A 17,366-nucleotide genomic window follows, 5' to 3' on the forward strand; every position below is an offset into this window, starting at 1 on the left:
TTTTTCTAAATAAGAGTCCTTTTAATTTTGTGCTTTGGCCATTGCATCACTAACTATTCGCCAGCTGGAGACCTAGTGGCACTGTAGAAGCAACCCGGAACATGATTTAAATACTGTAGCTAAATTGTATTGCCCAAGTGTGAATGCCAGGGTTAAATTGCAAAAACGTTGGAAGATTGAGATTGGAAGTGCATAGCAATGCACATAGTGAGATTGGAGGTGCATTGCAATGCATTCTGACCTATTATGAATCAAAACTGAATAATGTGAGAATTCTATCATAATTGTATGAATATTTTAACTATGAAGTGCAGGACTAGGAGTGCAAGTTATTAACAAATATATTTATAACTCTATTTTTCTTTTTCCTAGGTTAACCCTTCTGCCTGTGTTATCAATCTGACAGCCAAATCGAACGACCACATATTTTGATGACGAAACAAGAAGCACACACACATTTCTCTGACATCAACAAACGTGTGTTGTGGTTGGACTCTTCCAACTAGGCTTGCTGTTATTATCGGGGGAAGATTGCAGCAGAGCTGTGTTGGTAGAACCGTTTTCATGTAGCTAGCTTTATCAATCAAACAGAAGTGTGGATTAAGTTCTCGTCAACGGATAGATATTCAAATGCTTGTTTTAATTTGTGCACATCGCTATTGTCCGTTTTCACGTCGAAGAACATCTTGCACAATACGAGCGTTAGTGATATCTTGGCCTGAAACTCCGGGCCTTGGACTCAAGTAAAGTTCGAAGCGGACTCTAAACTTCTGCTTTCTCAAAGACCGCTATCCGCGGGGCCGGGGCTCTTGTCGCTGGCCCTGTGGATGAGGAAGTGAAGATACAGAATCCACCCAGGTAAATTAGAACCATTTTAGTTCACCGTTACAATTTCCAGAAAGAAAGTACTTGACGAATTGATTTTCACGATGTGTGTGGCCCACGTCACGTAGCTAACTAGCGACGTACCGGTAACAAGCAAGTTAACCGAGGAATAAAATGAACTAGCTAACGTTAACCAGCTAGCTCGACAACTTCCCTGTCAGGCGATGTAATCCAACGTTAGCCATCGTTTGCAAATTGTTGATTGTTGTCAGATAATATCAGTTTGCTAGCACAGATGCATGTCTACGTCGATAACCAACTAACACGTTAGTTAGCTGTCAACTTCTGCCATGAACCGACTGGCTCGCTGTGCAAACTAGCAATTTGTCTCATGTTGATTTGGATCGAAGTGTTTAGAGAGATAATGACCATAGGCATAGATCCGAATGTTACAACTCAATTAGCTAGAGAAGCTTGCATTGCTAACTAGCTTGAACGACAGCCTCATATGGGTTTGTTCCATTTGATTTCAATCACTTTTTGACCGCACCCCATTTGGTTTTAATGACACTTTAAATATTTGCCAATGGTAGAGGTGGTCACAATGCTAAAACATTTAGTAGGTAGAGGGGTGCTCAAATTGAACCAATTTTGCACACGGACAATTACACGGTAACACTGAGACTCAGATTTGTCAGACTCAGAAAGGACTAACGTTTGGTATTTATTAACAATTTCCACTTAACATTTTACAAAAACACATTCACTTATAAAGAACAGTGTAGATGCAAAGTTTAGTAACAGAATGATGGCATAAACCGTCATTCTGTTACCGAAGTTTACACCTGCACTGTTCAAGTAAATCTGTTTTTGTAAAATGTTAAGTGCAAATTGAAAGTAGTCATTGTGCATTAAGTTCTATGGTTTGTTTTGCTTTGCAATTGTTTTTTGTTTGACATTTTAATGTGAAAAGTCTCTGTCACACTGTTATCGTGAAATTGCACATACCCCACCCTACATTGCCTAATAAATCAGACTTTGATACCAATTGGTATACAGTCTAAAACAAAGTACAGCAAAATTGTGGACATTTTCCTTACAAGCCAGAGTGTTGAATAAAATTATATTTGAACTTAATCTACCGGTTGTTTGTGCGGTTGGTCCTTCAGCTGCTCAACATTTTTGTTAAAATATCCATGGGAAAGTATTGTTTACCTAACTTACTAAAGTATAATTTTCTATTACCTGCCACATGCAAAACCATTTAAAGACCTGTTAGTTTGAATGCATGCATGTACTTCCGTCTTGTGCATGTGCCTTCGGTCATTTTGATTGCCACACACACAGACCCACGTTTTGATGTCTGTTTAATAATACTTTCATGTGGATATTTTGTCGCAAATTTTGACCAGCTGAAGGCTCAAATATAATTTTATTCAACATTTGTTGGCAGAGAATGTAATGTTCATTTCTCTACCATAAGCCGCCTCCAATATTGATTTAGAGAATTTGGCAGTAAGTCCAACTGGCCTCACAACCTCAGACCATGTGTATGGTGTCGTGTGGGTGAGTGGTTTGCTGATGTCAACATGGTGGGGTTATGGTATGGGCAGGCATAAGCTACGGACAACGAACACAATTGCATTTGCTCGATAGGCAGTTTGAATGCACAAAAATACCGCTACGAGATCCTGAGGCCCATTTCTTTTTTTTAAGATGGGGCCCACCCACTTGTTAGCCAGGCCCACCCACTGTGGAGCCAGGCCCAGCCAATCAGAATTAGACGGATACTCCCCAGTTTCATCAGCAAGTCCTGATGGCCGGTCTCAGACGATTCCGCAGTTGAAGAAGCTGGATGTGGAGGTCCTGGGCTGGCGTGATTACACATGGTGTGCAGTTGTGAGGCTGGTTGGACGTACTGCCAAATTCTATAAAATGACTTTGGAGGCGGCTTATGGTAGAGAAATTAATGTTCAATTCTCTGGTACCAGCTCTGGTTGACATTCCTGCAGTCAGCATGCCAATTGCACGCTCCTTCAAAACTTGAGAAATCTGTGGCATTGTGTTGTGACAAAACCGCTTGAAATGCCACACTTGTCAGGTGGATGGATTATCTTGGCAAAGGAGACATGCTCACTAGCAAGGATGTAAACAAATTTGTACACAACATTTGAGAGAAATGTTTTTTGTGCGTATGGAACAGTTCTGGGATATTTTATTTCAGTTCATGAAACATGTAACCAATTCTTTACATGTTGTGTTTATAGTTTTGTTCAGTATATTTCAATTGACTGATTTCCTCATGAACTGTAACTCAGTAAAATCTTTTAAGTTGTTGCATGTTACACAGCACACTCTTGAATACAGGGTGGGTGTCATGTCAATCATAGATAAATATTTCAGACCACTGCAATTTAACTGGTGCATCATAGGCATTTATATTGAAATAACATTTTTACTTCCATTTACTACCACAAAGATGGTAGCTGGTCCACCCACCGTCGAATGTCAACTTAAATGGGAATGTTGGTTCTATTATCTATATTTCTGTGATTTCAATAGGTTTCCTATGGAGGACTGACCAGTATAATTTAAAACAAATTATATTTCCATTAAATATTTTTTTTTGTTGATGTGTGGACATCCAATCATCTTTGTGCTACCATTTTGAAAGTTGAAATGTTATTCCCATTTTAGTACATTTATCACACCCACCCTGTATTCAAGAGCGTGCTGTGTCTCAACCGATGGCGGGCACAACACAAACATCTCAGATGTAAAATAGGGTCTAAAATACGAGTTTTTATATAATTGACGTTAAAATACATTTTATTAAACTAGTTTGACAACCCTGTTGGTAAGCTTTAAAATGTATATCAAACTGAACCGTTTATCCTTTCCGGTGATGAAGACATGGTAGGGTGGGGGTGTGCAAAATGGCTCATCTTTAAGCACCTCTATCTCCTAAATGTTTCGGCATTCAGGTCCAAAAAGTTACTTTCTGACCACTTCTACCGTGTGTGTGTGTGTGTGTGTGTGAATAAAATCAAATGGCCCGACCCAATGTAAACAATATTTAGCTAGCAATGCAGTCTGATTCATGGTTTAATTCGTTTGCTAGTGAGTGACTAATTCTGTTGGTGTGCAATACTCAGATTTTACAGGAGAAAGGAACCCCTTTGATGGGAGAATCCTCTATCCTGGACTCCTGGGTGAATCAACGTGTCAAGATGAGTATGTGTACATCCTCCCTCACACTTCCTCCCAACACATAGACGCAGTTGTAATACATCTGAACTGTCATGATATTAGGCCATATCTGATCATCTAAGTTGCCCTGGGAATGCTTTGCAGTACTCTCTGTTCTATGGCTTCTGTTCTATGGCTTCTATTCTGTGTTTTCTGTTCTGAGCTTTCTATCTGCCCCAAACAGATGAACAGGAGGCTCTGAACTCTATAATGCAGGACCTGGCCGAACTGCACCGCTCTAGCCGCCCTGCCATGACTCTATCTGACCTGGGCAAACCCAAGGCCTTTTCACCCAAAAATCAGGTCTGTCCACTTCTCCACTTGGCCCTCATCAGAGAATAGTCTCAACACAATGAATGGCATGTCTCTTCCTCATTCCCTTTCCTCTCATGAATACTGATCTCTGTGTGTCTGTGTATTTATACAGAACGATGTGCGAGTGAAGTTTGAGTACAAAGGGGAGAAGAGGATCTTGCAGTTCTTTCGCCCAGTCAGGCTGGATGACCTGGGGAACAAAGCCAAAGTGGCCTTCGGTCAGGTCATGGACCTGCATTACACCAACAATGAGGTACATATCACAATAACATCATCACCAAGTCACAGTGGGGCTGGGCGGTATACCGTATTTTACAATAGACCAGTATTGATGCCCAGACTAGTTTTGGTTTTAACTTGACCTTGTGATATGCCGTGTGTAACGTCCATTGTTATAGTTTACGTTGCTACTTGAGTCATCTCTCTCCGTGCCGCTTTCCACGCAGACCTAGCCCCTGTCACTGAAGGAGCGCATTTGTTGTTCCTCAACCACGAGACACTTGCTTGTGTACTTGCGTTTGTATTTGTTTGGTTCATAATAATAATATAACACAGTAAACCATGAGACACTTGCGTTCAGTCTGCATGGTCAGTCTGCATGGTCAGTCTGCATGGTCAGTGCAGCAGATGCTACAATGATGTTGATGACAGCTATGAGGTTTTCACTTTGCTTCTTAATATAAGTCCTCTAGTGTTCTATAATTACACGATTAGTTTGTGTTTCTTACATCTGCAAACAGCTAGTTTGTCTTTTCTTAGCAAGTTGGGCCTAAATCTTGTTTGCCGCTAATGGCTAGTTAGCTGGCTAGCTAGCGAATAAATGTACTGAGGCAGAGCAAATGTAACTAGCTAAACAGCCTGATAATACCAGGGATGGTGTAGACCTAAATCAGCATGTTTGTGCAATAGTATATTCTGGGCTAGACTACACTGAATCATAGGACCTACTGAAGAGATAAGTCTTCAGTAAAGACTTAAAGGTTGAGACCGAGTCTGCGTCTCTCACATGGGTAGGCAGACCATTCCATAAAAATGGAGCTCTATAGGAGAAAGCCCTGCCTCCAGCTGTTTGCTTAAAAATTCTAGGGACAATTAGGAGGCCTGTGTCTTGTGACTGTAGCGTACGTGTAGGTATGTACGGCAGGACCAAATCGGAAAGATGGGTAGGAGCAAGCCCACGTAATGCTTTGTAGGTTAGCAGTAAAACCTTGAAATCAGCCCTTGCCTTAACAGGAAGCCAGTGTAGAGAGGCTATCACTGGAGTAATATGATACAATTATTTGGTTCTAGTCAAGATTCTAGCAGCCATGTTTAGCACTAACTGAAGGTTATTTAGTGCTTTATCCGGGTAACCGGAAAGTAGAGCATTGCAGTAGTCTAACCTAGAAGTGACAAAAGCATGGATACATTTTTCTGCATAATTTCTGGACAGAAAGTTTCTGATTTTTGCAATGTTACGTAGATGGAAAAAAGCTGTCCTTGAAACAGTCTTGATATGTTCGTCAAAAGAGAGATCAGGGTCCAGGGTGACGCCGAGGTCTTTCACAGTTTTATTTGAGATGACTGTACAACCATCAAGATTAATTGTCAGATTCAACAGAAGATCTTTTTGTTTCTTGGGACCTAGAACTAGCATCTCTGTTTTGTCTGGGTTTAAAAGTAGAACATTTTCCGCCATCCACTTCCTTATGTCTGAAACACAGGCTTCTAGCGAGGGCAATTTTGGGGCTTCACCATGTTTCATCGAAACGTACAGCTGTGTGTCGTCCGCATAGCAGTGAAAGTTAACATTATGCTTCCGAATGACATCACCAAGAGGTAAAATATATAGTGAAAACAATAGTGGTCCTAAAACGGAGCCTTGAGGAACACCGACATTTACACTTGATTTGTCAGAGGACAAACCATCCACAGAGACAAACTGATATCTTTTCGACAGACAAGATCTAAACCAGGCCAGAACTTGTCCGTGTAGACCAATTTGGGTTTCCAATCTCTCCAAAAGAATGTGGTGATCGATGGTATCAAAAGCAGCACTAAGGTCTAGGAGCACGAGGACAGATGCAGAGCCTCGGTCTGACGCCATTAAAAGGTCATTTACCACCTTCACAAGTGCAGTCTCAGTGCTATGATGGGGTCTAAAACCAGACTGAAGCGTTTTGTATACATTGTTTGTCTTCAGGAAGGCAGTGAGTTGCTGCGCAACAGCTTTTTCTAAAGATTTTGAGAGGAATGGTAGATTCAATATAGGCTGATAGTTTTTTATTTTTGCTTGGTCAAGGTTTGGCTTTTTCAAGAGAGGCTTTATTACTGCCACTTTTAGTGAGTTAGGTACACATCTGGTGGATAGAGAGCTCTTTATTATCTTCAACATAGGAGGGCCAAGCACAGAAAGAAGCTCTCAGTAGTTTAGTTGGAATAAGGTCCAGTATGCAGCTTGAAGGTTTAGAGGCCATGATTATTTTCATCAATGTGTCAGGAGATAGAGTATTACAAAACTTGGGTGTCTCCCTTGATCCTAGGTCCTGGCAGAGTTGTGCAGACTCAGGACAACTTAGCTTTGGAGGGATACGCAGATTTAAAGAGGACTCCGTAATTTGCTTTCTAATGATCATGATCTTTTCCTCAAAGAAGTTCATGAATTTATCACTGCTGAAGTGAAAGCCATCCTCTCTTGGGGAATGCTGCTTTTTAGTAAGCTTTGCGACAGTATCAAAAATCCATTTCGGATTGTTCTTATTTTCCTCAATTAAGTTGGCAAAATAGGATGATCGAGCAGCAGTGAGGGCTCTTCGATACTGCACGGTACTGTCTTTCCAAGCCAGTCGGAAGACTTCCAGTTTGGTGTGGCGCCATTTCCATTCCAATTTTCTGGAAGGTGCTTCAGAGGTTGGGTATTTTCTGTATACCAGGGAGCTAGTTTCTTATGAGAAATGTTTTTTGTTTTGCAACATTTGGTTAAAAATAAAGCCTAGATTGTTTGCCCATATTGTGCAGCCTTACGTGCTGATCTCAAATGAGTGCAAGAAATGCAGAAATTGATTTAAAATGCAGGGGTAAAAAAATTGGTTGAATTGAACACTATAAAACCATCAGATTGGAGAAAGACACATTGAAATCACTTAGGATGTATGTGTTGCCACTTTCTAGAGTCATAAAGCAAATGTAGAACTTTTATTATTCATAACATAAAATACCGTCCAATTTAAAAAAATAAAATAAAAAAATTACAGTGATATGATATTTGGGCCATATAGCCCAGCCTCAGTCAGTGTTGGTTTCTGGCAGTCAAATAAGCACCAAACGCCAATCCTCAACATGTGTGAGCGAGATAATGAATTGTTCTGAGAGAAACTACCAATACCTTTCTTTTCTATTTCACTTCCTTCTCTTCCTGCCGTTTTGCTCTCATTTCTTCCTCTTCTTCTAATCCGATCTGTCTGTTTCCCTCTCTGTGGTTCTCTCCGCTCCTCCCTCCCAGCTGGTGATTCCTCTGACCACTCAGGATGACCTGGACAAGGCCGTGGAGCTGCTGGATCGCAGCGTCCACATGAAGAGCCTGAAGATCCTCCTGGTGCTCCAGGCCTCCTCTCAGGTTAGGACCAGGCAGTTCACGGCCCATATTCACAAAGCACCACAGAGTTTGGAGTGCTGATCTAGGATCGGTTTAGCCTTTTAGATAATAATGAATAAGATAATGTGGACAGATCCTAGATCATTACTTCTACTCTGAGATGTTTTGTGGATACGGGCCCAGATCGTATCACAGCACAGTGACTGTAGGGAATCGCACACAATCCATAGCATACTACTGTACTGGCTGATTGACCCATCAACAGCTCACTATGCTCAGCACACTTTCTTGAGTATTTACTTGAATGAATCATCTTAAGACCTTTGTTTAAGCTGACATAACAGAATTGTTTTATTCTGTAAAAGAAACGGTTGTATAGTAAAGCTGTTTTTAATATGGATGGATGGTGTTTACTTTCTCCTCTCAGACCTCCACGTCCAGCATGGACCTGCTGCCCCCACACGAAGACCTGGACAACACCCGTTTCAGGGCCACAGACAATAAAAGCATGCTGGCTTTGATAGGTGGGTCATCAACTCTGGTGTTTTCAATGACAACTATATCTGTGTGTGTGTAATTCATGAATTCATCTGTGAAATTGTCCTTCTAGTAAATACTTTCCATTTCTTTCTTTCTCCAAATCCATTTGCTTCATGACATTAGACACATCCAAAACACATCGTCTTTCACCACCAGTTTAGTAGTAAGTCTTCAGCTAGAAATGTATGTAATTCTCTTTCATCCAGGGTCCCACTCCGGGGACCGCAGCTCCCCCCCACCAGGCTACATTCCCGATGCCCTCCAGCAGATGGCCAGAAACGGCTCCTTCACCAGCATTAACAGCGAGGGAGAGTTCATTCCAGAAAGCATGGACCAGGTAACCTCACCAATAGAGATGGATGGAGGACTCTCTATCCATCTAACCCGTTTTAGCATTGACATTGCCATTTAGGGCTTCCACCATTTTTAAAGTAGTCAACTGTTTGGGGATTCCTATGGGTTGGGAGAGATCAGCCAATCAGAGGGTTGTCTTCTTCAAATTGGGATGCCTATGGTTTGTAAATGGCTTTTAAGCTACATCACCGCCATCTAGGGGCTGTAATAAATGAGTGACACACAATTCTGTCCAGGACTCCAGCACTGCTGGTGGTGGTAAATCACAAATATTAGCTTCACTCTTTTTTTTTTAATACACATTAGAAGAAAATGGACTACTTTAAAATGGAGATGGCCTCAATGGCGATGCACATGCTCTCACAGATGCCATAATGGCACAGATACAAAGATGAGTCATCTATCTCTATGACCTCACCTCCGAAACTGGAGAAAGATGGAGACGGGCCCAGATCAGGAACAGTCATATTAAGGCCTAGTCCCAACACTCTTCCCTACTCGTAACTGTCCTTCATTACCACTGTTATGAACATTTTTATTAACATGTTCAGAGTATGACAAATGACAGCAGAGTCACAAACTCAATCTCTCCTTTCTAGATGCTGGACCCTCTGTCAATGAGCAGTCCAGAGAACTCTGCATCGGGGAGTTGTCCCTCACTGGACAGCCCACTGGACAGGTGAACATCCAGCTAAGAACCACATAGCCAGCATGCATTGTGGTAACCTTCAACACTTCATCTTCTGAATCGAACTGTTTTTAAAGCACGTATTCTTCCTGTATTTCCTTGCAGTGATAACTATCCTAAGTCACGTATGCCCCGGGCACAGAGCTACCCAGACAACCACCAAGTTTACCCAGAGTATGATATTCCAGTGTTTGAGAAGTCGGGGAAAGGGGGCACTTACCCACGGCGATACCACATTTCCTTTGGCCTTCAGGACTACAGTGATGGTGAGGGAACAAACAAAAACAGACCCTCTCTTAAACAAAAGTCATATTCAATTCAACCTTAAATCCGGGTGTCCCGAGTCCGATTCTTTATTTTAGAGTATCACAGAAAACTATTGTTGTTTACCTTCATTGTCCCTATCCCATCCTCCCCTGCAGGGCGTAAGACATTCCCTCGAGCGCGGCGGACCCAGGTCCACGGTTTCCATTCCCCGGTTAGTTTCAGCCCCACAGAGCAGTCTCCCAGCACCAGCAGTGGCAGCAGTATATTCACCCCAGACCTGGAGGAGCCCGGGGGTCGCAGACGCAGGGGCAGCGACATCGAACCCAACCCCACCCTCTCCGTTATGGACATCAGCCCACCCAGCCGCTGTGAGTAGAGCTGGCTGGAGGGAGAGAATAGGGAGGGGTGGGAGAGAAAGGAGAGATTGAGAATGGAGAGAAGAATACTTCTGTGTTGGTGGAAGAATGGAAGAAAGTTCAGGTGGAAGGATAGCTGGTCTGGCCAGGTAGCTGCTAAGCACTTTGCAACAAATGTATTTCTTATAAGCGCACACAAATGACCTGACTGATTTCCCCCATGTCTGCCCAGCTCCACGTGCCCCTACGAACTGGCGGCTAGGTAAGCTGCTGGGTCAGGGTGCGTTTGGCCGGGTCTTCCTGTGCTACGATGCAGACACTGGCAGAGAGCTGGCTGTTAAACAGGTCCAGTTTGACCCAGAGAGTCCCGAGACCAGCAAGGTGAGTGGAACAGAGATTGTGTGTGTCGAGAGTTGTGTACACTGTGTACTCAATATATCTTGTCTATCTGCAGGAGGTAAGTGCCCTGGAGTGTGAGATCCAGTTACTGAAGAACTTGTGCCATGAACGGATCGTCCAGTACTACGGCTGTCTACGAGACTCCAACGAGAGAACTCTGTCCATCTTTATGGAGTACATGCCCGGGGTAAGTGTGTCTGTGTGTGTATACGGTTGAATAACTGGACTTAGACCAACTTAAACCTGTCTCCGACCACCAGTGTGGCGACGTCGGCTGTGTTCCAGGTTGTATTTGTTTCAGTGAAGTGTCACAGCTGACCTGGAACGGACCCGCTGGTTGCTTTAACTCCCATATGGTCACCCTCTGTCCCCAGGGCTCCATCAAAGACCAGCTGAAGTCGTACGGGGCCTTGACGGAAAACGTGACGCGTCGATACACCCATCAGATCCTGGAGGGAGTGTCCTACCTCCACAGCAACATGATCGTCCACAGAGACATCAAAGGTACAGAAGGAGAGAGGGATAAATGGATGGAATATTGGAATAAAATGTTGTTGATTCTGATAGGAAGGACCATTATCGTGACTGAGTTCTGGGCCCATGTTCTGGTTCATGTAGTGCTTATGACAGAATGTTGATGGATATTGAGGGGAACATTGCTGTAACTCAAGCAGTGACTTCTGGGTAATGTAGTTTCTTATGAGAGAATGCATCTACACCACCTTACCTCTTCCTGTCCTTTCGTCTTTTTCCAGGGGCCAACATTCTGCGGGACTCTGTGGGAAACGTGAAGCTGGGGGACTTTGGGGCGAGCAGGCGGCTACAGACCATCTGTCTGTCAGGAACAGGGATCAAGTCAGTGACTGGTACTCCCTACTGGATGAGCCCAGAGGTGATCAGTGGAGAGGGCTATGGCAGGAAAGCTGATATCTGGTAAGACTCCTCTTTCAAACCACGGGCTGAGACTTAAAGCCCACATGCAGTATTTGTATTTTTTTTTATAATCACTGTATGGCTAAAATTTTATGAAAATAACTCATACATTTTTTTTTTTCATGTATTTCCCTGAGCGTCCCTTCGCCCTTGCTCTGTCTGATCGTGTGGGTGTTAGGGAACATACATTTGAATATATTTGTATACACACCCCTGATTGGCTAATAGGATGGTCTAGAGCCCACCCCCTTACCCAGATGACCAGTCATTGGTCTATTATAATCAGATCCTATTGTCATTTGGGCCAGAAGTTCCATCCCACCTGAACAGGCTGAAATTCCAGGCTTTTTTTTCAAACCGCTCTTACACCCAAATCTCATTATAATTTGTACAATTTCAGACTGTTATTTTGACCTCATAGTGTGGAAATATCATAACAGAACATGAAAATCTAGTTTAACTGCAATGCACCTTTAAGAGGTTTCATATGATTTCCAATGAAGTGTCTTTAAGTTAGTGGTCAGAAAGGAGAGGGGATCTGGGAAGAAGGCCTCGGGTAGCAGGCCTCGGGTAGCAGGCCTCGGGTAGGAGGCCTCGGGTAGAAGGCTATAGTAGAGTAACAGCCACTGAGAAAAAGGGTCTCCTTTTTTGTCATGTAAATCTTGGTGAGATGAGAACCAATAATGATCTTGATGTGTTGAGTGGGATGCTGTGGAGGCTGGTGGGACGAGCTCATTTTAATGTCTGGAATGGAATTAATGGAGCGGAGTATCAATATGTTTGGTATAATTCCATTGATTCCATTCCAGCCATTACAATGAGCCTGTCCTCCTATAGCGCCTCCCACCAGCCTTCTCTGGTGGGATGTCATGTCAACTGTTGATGATGAGAATGATGATGACGATGTTGGCTAATGTCAGTGGTGTCCTCTCCAGGAGTGTGGGTTGCACGGTGGTGGAGATGCTGACCCAGCGGCCCCCCTGGGCTGAGTTCGAGGCCATGGCGGCCATCTTTAAGATCGCCACCCAGCCCACCAACCCCTCGCTGCCCGCCCACGTCTCCGACCACGGCCGCGACTTCCTCAAGCGCATCTTCGTGGAGACCAAGCTGAGGCCCTCGGCCGACGATCTTCTGAGGCACATCTTTGTTCACTAGCCCCTTCCCTCTGACCCCTGAACTGCCAGAGATGGCCTTAGATGATTCGCTGCCTCTGACTCCCCCTGACTCCACCCTCCCAGCTCCAGACAGAAAGCCCCCATTGGACCAGAGAGGACTTGGTGGGAGGTATCCATCTGGTGATTGGATGAGGTGGGTAGCGGTGGGGACTACAACTCCTCCGTCTCTGTTTTTAGGAGACTGGCAAGGAGGAATTAATGAAAGAACTCATTTAGAGAAAAAGTTGCACCTTAATTTCAGAAATATGGTAAGTTGCTCAACCAAGACGACAAAATAACCTTTTTTGAAAATGTTTTTATGATTAATATCTCCTGCTTTTGATTGTGGAGTGGGACTCAGTCACTCTGTGCTTAGCTCACTGAGTCAACGTCGGTGTTTCTGATCTGGACCTTAGTGGAGATTTGAGGTGATGATCATGATAATCTGGGCCACGTTTAGTAGGCAGACGTTGTGGAACACGTTGCAGATAGAAGTAGCATGACTAGAGCCGAAACGATTCCTTATTCTACATGTCTTAGAGGAAGGTTTGTTCTACATGCTATATCGATCTGAGCGTTTCACAACGTTGTGTCCTGCTGAACGCACCCCTAGTGTGGTCCTGACTCGACCCAGAATGTACAGCTGAAAACCCATAGCATGCTGCTATCGAATCCACAACCAGAACACCGGGTGAGGAGAACACTCCTCCCCCCCCACACACGCTTCCTGTCACACTGCTGCCTATGTTGCTCCCCCCTCACTTGCACATTCACAGTCCATGTAGAACACCCAGAACTCAACGGTTCTTCTTACTTATACTGTAGACATTCTCTCAATGCTGAAAAAATGCTTTTGTTGCTAGGGTCCCTCGCTTTACTTCAGTCTGTCCCGCGACTATTGTGAGTGTCCGTCTGTCTTGTCTGCTGTGTCAGTCAGGTCGCCTGTCTGTCAGGGTCTGTTGTCAAATCCCCTCCCAGCCTTTTGTTCTTTGCCGTGTGCCTTTTTTAGCAGTGTAGGAACTTGTCTAGTTGAAACGTTTTCGGTATGCATCAGACGAGTACCAGCCTATTTACGGTTTGGATCATATCCAAGTGTTGTGGCACTGTTCTCTGCCTTCTCCTCACCAGGGGTCATGGGTCTCTTTCTGACCCCAGATCAGATACAATCGAGACACACCAAAGCAGAAACCTAGAGTGCTCATCATAATGGGTTTGGTGCTTCAGTTCTTAACAGAAATGCATCTGAACTCTGATTGGCCGTGTGGTACTATGAGGCCAGTTGATTGCCTAAAGTTTAGGCAGGCCTTAGTTGATTGGTCAAAGGTACATTATGGCGTTTTTAAAACAGGAAGAGTGGAGAACCGCTTGCCAATTAGGATGCTTGTTACTCAGTTGTAGGCATACTGTATGTTATTATCAGGTACTACTTTGTGCTGAAGCACTCGCCGTTAGCCAGTTTACATCTTGACTAAGATACTACTGCACTGAACAGTACTCAGCAAAAAGCTCTGCAATTATGCCAATATCAATACTCGACAGTACTGGTGAATACTCAGTTATACTCCACAGTGTTGGACACCATCTGGTACTATTGTGCCCTCTTGCCCTACAATGCCTTGCGAAAGAAAGTACTGGTATGTTGTAGTAGTATGTGCTGTGTCATGTCTCACACGCTGCTCCTCTCAAAACACTCCTTTAGCATGCGCGCGCACACACTCCAGAGCAGTTTTCAGTATGTTTCAGTTGGGGATGGGCTTGAGTACTCGATTCTAGATTTGGAAATGTGCAAATGCAACTATATAGCAGGTTCAAATGACAACATTTCAAACTCTGTTTTATTGTTTGGAGTGTGTCAAGTGCACTGAAAATCTCATAAAAAAACAAGAATTGACGCAATCGATAGCATACTGCAAGATGGTTTTGCCAGCAGCCCTGTTTTGTGCTTGTACTCGAGTACCTGAAATTGTTTGCTTGAGAATACTCTGACATTTTTATTCAGATGTAAATCCATGGTTTCAGTGCTGTACTCAGCCACACCTCAACATTACTACAAGTAGACTTATCTAAAATCACAGCAGTGCTAACTGTTTTGTGCTGCCTGGCACAGTGAATGTCAGACACATATTTTACCCATATTTTCTAGATGCAATAGGATAGGTATTGGATGACAATGTCGTCCTTTTTTTAATTAGTGATGGAAGTGGCTGTCTATTTGACTCCAGGGGGTGTTGTCATTGCCTGTAAGCTAACCCAGAGGTACTCTCGGTATGGAAACACAAGCTCTTTTGTATGAGGAGTTCGGGAAACCTACTGATCAACTAGCCTGAAATATGATGAAATATGAGCATTTCTCCCATCACCTAGGCATTAACTCCCCCTCAACCATAGCACCACAAGGTACTAAATCCGGTCTATCTCGCGCGCTGAAGGAGTGCTTGCTAAACTGGATAAGAAAAATAATTGTCACTGACTCCACTGTTCTGGACTCTGTTTTCTTTTAGTCTGAGAAGCAAAATAGCCACCGTGCGTGTTATCATCAGCTAATCTGGTCCCAGGAAGCTAGACCCCTTCCTAACCCTCCTGCATTGCCTGTAAAAATGAAACGGAACATTTCCATTGGCCCTGGGACTCGCTGAGATCAACTGTCAACAGAAATAATGACGCCACATGCACTATTTAAAACTGCTACTTAATGCGTTCTCTACCGCTCGCTTCTTCAAGGTTACTCATTGGACGACGGACTTCTACTCTGTTGAGCATAGACTGTCTTGTGTTTCTGTTAGCGATGACCTTTTTTGCACATTTTTTTAAGACTTCAGATTTTTTACACTGATTGTAATACTTTTGCTTCTGTGTATTTGGGTGTGAGTGGGTGTGTGTGCGTGTTGTATGTGAATGTTTGTGGTTGTGTTGCACAAGGATCTTAGTCAGGAATGTAGTGTTTCATTCTCACCACCAGGTGGCCTCATTCACCATTGTGGATTAACACTCCCTTGTTGAAATGAGAAGTCAAGTCTATTCTAACTCTGAACACAGACTTGGTGGCTGTCCTTCAGTTGGTTTAATTTCACATCCCCACTCAGAGGGACTGTTAGTTAGTGATAGTAGTGAATGGTAGACGAGGCCTGAATCCCAAACCAATCAATCCCTGGCCCCTGCTCCTTACTTGTGTAGATCTGAGAGGGTTGGACAGGTGGGTTTGGGATTCAGGAAAGACTTAAAGTAATAGGCAGTGAACTGAAATACATATGATAAGGAACCACATGGTATTCCCCTGCTTCTTCTTGAAAAGCAACAAGATACAGACGGACTATACCAATATGTGCTTTTATAAGCAACTGCTGCCACTCCAGGGTGCTGTAAGCACTTCTCTCGGGTGTGTGTGTGTGTGTGTGTGTGTGTGTGTGTGTGTGTACTGCAATTTGTGCTCAAAGGACACTGGGGGTGCCCAAAATGCCTTGCGCATTCGGACTGTAAAAAAATATATAGTTGAAGAAGAAAAAAATGTGCCCCTTTTTAAAAAGAAAGATTACACTTATATCCCTCACATTTGTTTTCTGTGTATTGTAAAAGAAGCCATGTTTATAATTCCATTTGGTTTGTGACCAATAAGCCTGTTTATATCAGAACTGTATATCAGTGGTATGCATAATTTTTTTAATATATATTTTTATTTTTAAATGGGAGATTTTATGCATGGTTGGATCCTGAGAGAGGAACAATGGTGGCGGGAGGCCCATTGGTTTTAGCCTGAGTGCCAGTCTGTCTGTGCCATCATTCTAATTCCATGTCACTCATTGTTTGGCTTGTCAAATGATAGCAATGGAGTAAACAAGAACAGATCTGGGACCAGGCTAAGGCCCATTGGCTCCTCTAAATGAATGCTGAAGAGAGGAGACATTTTGATGGAAAAGGGTTGGGAGACTGTCAGTCTGTTGGCACTTTGATGTGTTAATAATTATGATGACAATGAAAATAATAAAATATATTTATTTCACCTGTTTTTCTAAGATTTACTTTTTATTTATTTTTTTTTCCACAAAAATGTATTTAACATGTTTTTGAGATTTGTGAGCACAATATATTATTTTGTAAAGGCAGTGACCGGCCTACTACAGCTCTGATTGCATCATGTGAACCTTTTAGGACACTCATGTTGTTGACAGGCAAGTATAACCAGTTTTTCCGCTAATGGACAACCGTGAAACTTGATCATTTGCACTGTCATTTATCAAACTATTTTCTTGTGATTTCTTGGCTCCATGTGAAGTGTATGAGCTATTAGCAGTGTTTCCCAAACTCTCCTGGGGACCTCAGAGGGTGCATGTTTGGGTTTTTGCCCTAACACTACACAGCTGATTCAAATAATTAACTCATTTAAGCTTTGATTATTTAAATCTGCTGTGTAGTGCTAGGGCAAAAAAACAAAAAGTGGGACCGAGTTTGTGAAACACAATTAGTGACAGGTCTGAGTCTCACACCCACACTGCCTTGAGCCACCTAGATAAGACCGATACCTATGGTGAGAATGCTGTTCATTGACTACAGCTCAGCGTTCAGCACCATTGTCCCTCTAAGCTCATCACCAAGCTTAGGACCCTGAGACAGAACACCTCCCTCTGCAACTGGATCCTGGACTTCCTGATGGGCTGACCCCAGGTGGTGATGGTAGGCAACATCACCTCTGCCTTGCGACCCTCAACATGGGGGGC

At 43.3% G+C, this 17,366-nt stretch overlaps 1 protein-coding gene across 1 annotated transcript; it reads left to right on the forward strand.

Annotated features, from left to right (window-relative positions):
• Positions 1 to 483: 483 nt before the first annotated feature.
• Positions 484 to 16,651, forward strand: LOC106575171 (mitogen-activated protein kinase kinase kinase 2). The gene is made up of 15 exons (XM_014151445.3): positions 484 to 858; positions 3,981 to 4,059; positions 4,259 to 4,377; positions 4,502 to 4,642; positions 7,871 to 7,984; positions 8,391 to 8,487; positions 8,710 to 8,840; positions 9,457 to 9,536; positions 9,651 to 9,811; positions 9,968 to 10,180; positions 10,401 to 10,549; positions 10,623 to 10,754; positions 10,942 to 11,071; positions 11,323 to 11,500; positions 12,436 to 16,651. Exons 2-15 carry the CDS (start codon positions 4,008 to 4,010, stop codon positions 12,653 to 12,655), a joined length of 1,917 nt encoding a protein of 638 aa, XP_014006920.1. The 5' UTR covers positions 484 to 858; positions 3,981 to 4,007; the 3' UTR covers positions 12,656 to 16,651.
• Positions 16,652 to 17,366: the final 715 nt, after the last annotated feature.

This window comes from Salmo salar, chromosome 17 (assembly GCF_965601325.2).
Source record: "Salmo salar chromosome 17, fSalSal1, whole genome shotgun sequence".
Lineage (NCBI taxonomy): Eukaryota > Metazoa > Chordata > Actinopteri > Salmoniformes > Salmonidae > Salmo > Salmo salar.